This window comes from Vombatus ursinus, unplaced genomic scaffold (genome assembly GCF_900497805.2).
Source record: "Vombatus ursinus unplaced genomic scaffold, bare-nosed wombat genome assembly UNPS02014291.1, whole genome shotgun sequence".
NCBI classification, from domain to species: Eukaryota; Metazoa; Chordata; class Mammalia; order Diprotodontia; family Vombatidae; genus Vombatus; species Vombatus ursinus.
In genome coordinates, this window is record NW_020954069.1 from 28,512 (window position 1) to 37,246 (window position 8,735).

The window sequence follows — 8,735 nt, forward strand, 5'->3', positions numbered from 1 at the left end:
ATGGTAGGAACAAATCTTACTTCTGTAGTGGAATTCATTCTACTTGGATTTTCTGACCTTTGTAATTTCCAAGGTTTTTTGTTTGGTATTTTCTTAATTATCTACATAAGTATCCTGATAGGAAATGGACTCATCATTTTAGTAACCAAAGTTTCTCCAGCTCTACATACGCCCATGTATTTTTTCCTCGGGAATTTTTCTTTCTTGGAAATCTGTTACACATCAGTCACTCTTCCCGATATGTTGACAAATCTTTGGATCCATGACAGAAGTATTTCTTTTTTCGCCTGTGCTATTCAACTTTGTTTCCTCCTTATTCTTGGAGGCTCTGAGTGCTTACTCTTGGCTGTGATGGCTTATGATCGTTATGTGGCCATCTGTAAACCACTCTACTACTCTCTCATCATGACCCATAAGGTTTGTGTCCAGCTTGTGGTTGGTTCCTGGGCCACTGGAATCCCGGTTATGATTGGGCAGACATATCAGGTTTTCTCTCTGCCTTTCTGTGATTCTAATAAACTTAATCATGTTTTCTGTGATATCCCCCCATTATTGAAGTTGGCTTGTTCAGATACCTCTGTGATAGAGTTCTCTGTCTATGTTGTTGCAGTGTTGTTTGTCATGATACCCTTTCTATTGATAATCAGGTCTTATGTCAAAATCATTACTACCATCTTGAAGCTGCCATCAAACACAGGAAAATATAAAGCCTTCTCAACTTGCTCTTCTCACCTTATAGTTGTTATTTTATTCTTTGGGTCAGCAACCATTACATATTCAAGACCCAAGTCAAACAACTCAGGAAGAACTGACAAAATACTCTCGCTTTTCTACACCATTGTAACCCCAATGTTCAATCCCATGATATACAGCCTGAGAAATAAAGACGTCATTGATGCACTGAAGCAATTATTACAAGTAAAATAGTAAAAAAGAAAAAAAATTCTGTATGTCAAATTATACTTCTGTCATTGCATGCGCCTTCATCTAAATTCTTTCTGAAATCTCCCTTTTTTCCCTTCCACTAAATAACTTTGAAAAGTTTTTTTCTCTTTACATATTAATAATCATATATGAATGATCATCTATCTATCCCTGTCTCATGTGAGAAGATAGCTTGATGGCTAAAAAAAAACTTTAAAAATCAAATGATAAATTGATGAAAAACTAAAAAAAAGGAACAATCCAAGAAAAAACAAGAAGATTATGAAAAGGAAGTCAACCAGATAGAAAAGGAGATCCAGAATATTAAGGAAGGAAATGACTCCTTGAAAATCAGAACTGGGAAAGAGGAAGCCAGCAAAGTTATAAGAGGTCAAGAAAAAATAAAACAAAATATAAATGAAAAAATAGAAGAGAATGGGAAACATCTCATAAAAAAAACAACTGATTTGGGGAAGAGATAAAGAAGAGACAATATAATGATAATCAGACTTCCTGAAAGCTATGATCAAAAAATAATCTTGATACAATAATATAAAAAATAATTACAGAAAATTGTCCTGAAGAATTAGAACAAGAGGGGAAAGTAGATATAAAAAAAATCTAACCATCACCACCTGAAAGGGATCCTATGAGGAAAACCCACAGGAATATTATAGTCAAATTCCAAAAGCCCTAGCTCAAGGATAAAATATTACCAGCAGCAGGAAAAAAATGCATATGGTGGTGCCACAATTAGAAGCACACAAGACCTAGCAGTGGCTACACTAAAAGATTGCAGGTCTTCGAATACTATATATCAAAGAGCTAAAGAACTAGCCTTTCAGCTGAAAATAGCATATCCAGCAAAACTAAGCATAATCCTGTATTTAAAAAAAATCGACATATAATGAGTTGTCAGACTTTTAGCATGTTGTTTTAAAAAAAAATCTGAACTTAATAGAAGATTTGACATACAAGAGTCAAGAAAAACATAAGGTACATTCTAAGGACTAATTACAAAGGACTCAATAAGGACAGACTGTTTACCCTTTACATATGTAAAATGTAAAACATGTCTAAGATTATTACTAGTAATTGGATAGTTTATAAGAAAGAATGGGGTAAACCTGAGAATGATATGGCTTCAAAAAGTAAAACAATTCAGGAATAGCTAAAAAGAGTAATTATTTTATACAAATGTGGTGTGAGAGGAAGAACTGATACAGAGGAATTAGATGGGGGCAGAGGACTGTTAGTTCTGGAAACTTATTTTCATCTGGAATGGGTTCAAGAGAGAATAAAATATGTACATCTAAAATACTATAAAAGTCTTCTAAGTTAAAAAATAAATAAAACACTAAGGGGAAAAGGAGGGGTGATAGGATAGGAAATGAATCCTTAGAGGGGAGGTTGAGTGAATAGGTTAAAGGGGTTATAGAACAGTGTTTATATTAATGGGAATAGGAGGATAAGGAAGGGATCCTTAGAAGGATGAGGGAGAGATCTTTAGAGGAGAGGCTGAGGGAATAGGTCAAAGAGGCCTCTAAAAGGGTGCTTGGATTTTTGGGAATGGAAAGACAAGTGAGGGATCATTGAAGGGAGGATAGGTTAAGTAATAGAAAGTCAAAGTAGTGGGTAGATAGTAGCAGTCAGGAGGGATAGAAAATAAGAAAGATATGCACAAATGTAAAACAAAAGATTTGGAGTAGAATCTGTTAGGGCAAGTATATGTTTATATATACATATATACACACACATATATATGTGTGTGTATATATGTATACATATACACATATATATTTATATATGTATGTGTATATATGTATACATGTATGTATATATCCATATATATAAATATATTGATGCTTAATTGTAGCCTGAGGGGAAGAGGAAAGGGGAGAAGAGACAAAGTAAAAAGTATGCAGCAGACAACAAAAGAAAACCTATAAGGAAGCAAAGAAAAAAAATAGACAGCTCTCAACACAATGTGTAGTATTTATTATATAAGCTATCTTGATATGGAAACCTATTGCTATATATTTTGAATCCTCTCTTCCATTCTAGTATTCATATGATGTTTTTTCTTTTCTTATTTTATATTTAAGTTTATATGTTTCTTTTTGTTCTTTCCACATTATGTATCTAAGTTTTAGTATTTAAGTATAAAATTTAAAAATAAAGATTAAAAAAAGAGTTGGCCCTGTCGTCAAGAGGATCTGATTTTAAATCCTGTCTTAGGTATTTACGAGCTGTGCAACCCTGGGCAAGTCACTTAATCCTCTTTGCCTCTGTTCCTCCTTTATAAAAGGAGCTGGAGATGGACATGATAAGCCACTCCTGTATCTTTGCCTAGAAAACCCCACAAATGGTGTCAGAGAGTCAGATATGACTAAAATGACAACAACAAAAACAACAAAATGTCTCATGTATACAAGTGTATTCATGTGTGTATCTACCACGGATTTGTATGTGTATTTTTGTATCCCTATATCCATACTAATGTGAATTTTAAGTACCCTCAGAAGATAATAATACATAGTTAATCCTTAATTCTTTTGTGATTTTTCCTTCTTAAAATTAAATCAATCAACCCATTCATTTGCATAACCCAGTTTCAGATGTTTATATAGACAAGTTTTATATGTCTAATGGTAAATACAAAATAAATTTGTTCAGTTGTCTGTCCTCTAGGACTAAGATTGGTTACTATATTTAATCTGAAGTGATGTGTCTTGTATTTTTGTTTGCATTTAAGTTGCAATTGTTTATTTTGTTATTTTAAACTTAATTTGAAGGCTTCTTTCATTCCGTTTATACTCTCTTTGGGTTATGTGTCCAGAAAATCCAGTCATGGATATTTCATGTTCAAATGGCATGCACAATTAAATGCTATCTTTTTTTCCTAATATTTACAAATTGTTTCATGAATTTTTAGAATATTTAGTAACCATGCCATTTCTATATTAGTATGCCTTTTTATAAATAGGCAGTCTGTAAAGAGCAGAGAGGGAGAGCAAGTGAATTAACCTACAAGGTAGTTTATCACCATTAGTGAAATATTAATTCATGCAAGTGAGAAATGAAAAGTACCTCAGGAACTGAACAGATTAACATATGTATGACTAGCAATTCATTCTACAGTATACTGCACAATCTAATATTTGTTTGAAAATATAACTCTAAACAAATGAGGACTGTTACTGTAACTGCTCTATGCTTTTTCTTCAGGATATGAAACCCAATTTATATCAACTAATCATGATATTCATATTCTTCACTCTACTAGTTATGTTCATCGATTAGCCTCTATATGTTCAGTGTCCTTCTTAAAATGTGTTGGTCAGAAATGGTAACACATAAGAGAAAATCAAGACCAGTATAAAGTACAAAAACTGTTTACTCACAGATCAGAAAACAGTCCAGCAGAGTAGTAAACAAACCACTCCTTAGATCATACTACCCTGGAAAAATTATAAACTTATAAATAACAATAATTAGCTCTGAAGGTAAAAACACAAATAACCCTGAAACTTGGGACAGAGACCTCTCCACCTTGGAAGCACAGCCCCACATTAACATATAGTTAAAAGTCAGGGAATAGGGTAGAAAATGAGGAAATGATATAAATAAGGTCTTGGCCAGAAAAAAGTTGCTATGGAAATGGGGAAGATCAAAATACAAACTCAGAAGACAACAAGGTCAAAATTGCTACAACCAAAGCCTCAAAGAAAATTGCAAATTGGCCTCAAGCATGGAAGAACTTAAAAAAGATTTTAAAAATCAAATAGTAGAAATAAAGGAAAAATTGGGAAAAGAAATGAGAGTGATGAAAGAAAATATTGAAAAAAGAGCCAACAGCTTGATAAAGAAGACACAAAAGTAATAAAGAAAATAACACATTTAAAAAAAAAACAGAATATGGAAGAAGTCAGAGTAAAAAGGTAGTTGCTCTCACCCTCCTCTATCAACCTCTGAAAACCCAGAAAATATCACCCCACAAAAAACCCTGGAACAGATGAACCAGAAGCAAGATGGGGTACAACAGTACAGTAGCCCAGGTAGCTAGAGGGATTAATAGGAAAGGCCCCTCTTACCCGCTGTTAAGGGGAGCAGTATGGAACTGGGAATTGCCCAGCCAGTTAGTGGAAAGACCCACTTTAGCACACCAGAAGGAGATTCTAGTGCCTCGGCATTCCACAGCAAACAGGTCTCCAAGTACCTCAGCAAAAATAAGGGAAGCAGCACTACAAAGGGCCCCAGGAAGATAAGCACCCTGTAGCATTCCTCTGAAAGGAGCTGAAGAATGCAACTGAGAGTTGCCTGAAAGTTCCAGCCTTGTTGATTCCAGCCAAATACCAGGTAAGCTGCCAGAACCCTACAGCCTCCAACTGCCAACTAGAAGGAGATCCCAAAGAACAGGTGGTCGAGCAGGCAAACGCCAACAGCTGGACCTCTGAGTGCCTCAGTGAGGGTGGGGGAGCCGGTGGAAATCAGCTCAGAAAATCATCAGGTGCCTTGGCATTCTACGACAAAGGAGTCTCGCAGTGCCTCAACAAAACTAATGGAGGCAGCACTGCAAGGGGACCCAGGGAAATAAACACCCAGCAGCATCCATCTAAAAAGAGTTGAACAAAGCTAAAGGAAATGAAAAGCAGGCAACCTGGATTTGCCTGAAAGTCCCAGCCTTGTTGATTCCAGCCCAATACCAGATAAGCTGCCAGAACCCTACAGCCTCCAATTGCCAACATAAGAGGCCCCAGCACACAAAGTCAGTGACCAAGACATAGGCTCCCAACACAAGAAGCTTGGGTCAGTGACCTCTGCTCCCCAGCAGGAGAGCTTAATCTCTTTAAAGGCCAGAGAATAAAGAATCACCATAAGTAAAAAGAAACATACCATAGATTCATATGATGAGAAGAGTGAAGATCAAGACATAAATTCTGAAGAGGACAACATTGTCAACAAATACACATCTGCAAACTCAAAAGGGAATATGAACTGGTCTGAAACCCAAAAAACCTTCTTAGAAGAGCTCAAGAAGGATTTTAAAAGTCAAATGAGAGAGGTAAAGGAGTCCTTAAAAAGTATAATTGGCCAACTGGAAAAAAAACTACACTGAAGAAAACAAGTCCCTAAAAAACAAAATTGGCCAACTGGAAAAAAGTACACTGAAGAAAATGAATCCCTTAAAAATACAATTGACCAATTGGAGAAGAAAGTACAAAATCCAAGAGAAGAAAACAGTATCTTAAAAATTAGAATTGAACAAATAGAAACTAATGACTCTATGAGAGAGCAAGTATCAGTCCAACAGAAACAAAAAAAAAATGAAAAATTAGATGAAAGTGTAGAATACCTCATGAGTAAAACAACTGACCTGAAAAATTGATTGAGGAGAGACAATTTAAAAATCATAGGCCTACTGAAAATCATGATGAAAAAAAGAGCCTGGACAATATCCTTCAGGAAATCATAAAGGAAAACTGCCTGAAAATCCTAGAACCTGAAGGTAAAATAACTATAGAAAAAAATCCACCGCTCCCCACCTGAAAGAAATCCCAAATTGAAAATGCCAAGGAATATAATAGCTAAATTCCAAAATTACCAGATTAAAGAGAAATTACTGCAAGCAGCCAGAAAAAAAGAACTTAAATATCATGGAACCACAGTCAGGATTACACAGGACCTTGCAGCCCCTACATTAAAAGACCCTAGGGCATGGAACATGATATTCCGTAAGGCAAAGGAGCTTGGAATGCAGCCAAGTATTAATTACCTAGTGAAAATGAGCATGATTTTTCAGGGAAGGAGATGGATATTCAATGAAATAGGGGACTTCCAAACATTCCTGATAAAAAGTCCAGAGCTAAACAAAAAATTTGATCTTCAAGTACAAGATTCAAGAGAGACATAAAAAGTAAATGGGACAGAAAGATACAATATGTTGTTAATAAGAGCAAAATGTTTACATACCTAGAAGGGAAGATGACACTTGCAACTCTTGAGAACTGTATTATTATTGTACCATGTTAAAGGAGTATACATAAAGGGGGTGGATATAAGTTGACTTTGATGTAAATGATAAAAATAAAATTAATCAACTGGATTAAATTGATCCAAGTAAGGGGATTAGTCTGAGCTAAGAAAATGTACTGAGAAAGAAGGAGGCAGGTAAGGGTAAATTACATTACAGGAAAAGACACAAAAACCTTTTAGAGTAGAGGTAAAGAAGGGAGGGGCATGAGCATTGTTTGAACCTTACTCTCATCATATTTGGCTCAAGAAGGGAATAACATAATCAGTTAGGTATAGAAATCTAACTTGAACTATAGGCAGTAGGAGGGAAAGGGGAAAGAAAAGGGAGGGGGGATAGAAAGGAGGGAAGAAGCAATAAGGGTAAAGGGGAAGAAAAGGGAAAGGGATCGTATAAGGGAGGTGGGACTGAAGGAGGCAGTGGTCAAAAACAAAACACTAGTGGGGGGGAGAAAGAAAAGCATGAAAAGGGTGGGAAAAAGGATGGAGAAAAAAACAGATAGTAATCATAACTATGAATATGAATGGGATGAACTCTCCCATAAAACAGAAACATATAGCAGAGTGGATTAAAATCCATAATCCTACAATATCTTGTTTACAGGAAACACATTTAAAAAAGAGGGACACATACAGGGTAAAGGTAAAAGGCTGGAGCACAATATATTATGCTCCAGCTGAAGTAAAAAAAAAAAAAAAATCAGGGGTAGTAATCCTGATATCAGACAAAGCAAAAGGAAAAGTAGATCTTATCAAAAGAGATAAGGAAGGAAACTACATCCTGCTAAAAGGCACCATAGACAATGAAGTAATATCATTACTAAACATATTTGCACCAAATGGTACAGCATCCAAATTCTTAGAGGAGATGTTCAAGGTGTTACAGGAAGAAATAGACATCAAAACTATACTACTGGGGGACCTCAACCTCCCCCTCTTAGAACTAGATAAGTCTAACCACAAAATAAACAAGAAAGAAGTTAAAGAGGTGAATAAAACTTTAGAAAAGATAGGTATGATACACCTCTGGAGAAAACTGAATGGGATAGAAGGAACATACTTTTTCTCGGTGGTACATGGCAAATACACAAAAATTGACCATACAGTAGGGTATAAAAATCTCACAATCCAATGCAGAAAGGCAGAAATAGTAAATGCATCCTTTTCAGATCATGATGCAATAAAAATTATATGTCATAAAGGGCCATGGAAAGATAGACTAAAAAATAATTGGAAACTAAATAATCTAATCCTAAAAAATGATTGGGTTAAAGAACAAATCATAGAAACAATCAATAATTACATTCAAGAGAATGACAATAATGAGACAACAAAACAAAACTTATGGGATGCAGCAAAAACAGTTCTTAGGTGAAGTTTTATATCTGTAAATGCTTACATACATAAAATAGAAAAAGAGGAGATCAATGAATTGGCCATACAACTAAAAAAAACTAGAAAAAGAACAAATTAAAAATCCTCAATTAAACACCAAATTAGAAATATTGAATACCAAGGGAAAAATTAATAGAATTGAAATTAAGAAAACTATTGAACTAATAAATAATACCAAGAGCTGGTTTTATGAAAAAAACTGACAAATTAGATAAACTTCTGGTTAATCTAATTAAAAAAAAGAAAGAAGAAAACCAAATTACTAGTATCAAGAATGAAACGGGTGAAACTACCACCAAAGAAGAGGAAATTAAAACAATAATTAGGAATTATTTTGCCAAACTATATGCCAACAAATTTTTCAACCTTAGTGAAATGGATAC

The 8,735-nt window shown here is 34.8% G+C and overlaps 1 protein-coding gene across 1 annotated transcript; it reads left to right on the plus strand.

The window, feature by feature from the left end:
* On the plus strand, nt 1–927 carry LOC114042205 (olfactory receptor 10AG1-like). The gene has a single exon (XM_027860869.1). It carries the CDS (start codon nt 1–3, stop codon nt 925–927), a length of 927 nt encoding a protein of 308 aa, XP_027716670.1.
* The last annotated feature ends 7,808 nt before the right edge of the window (nt 928–8,735 follow it).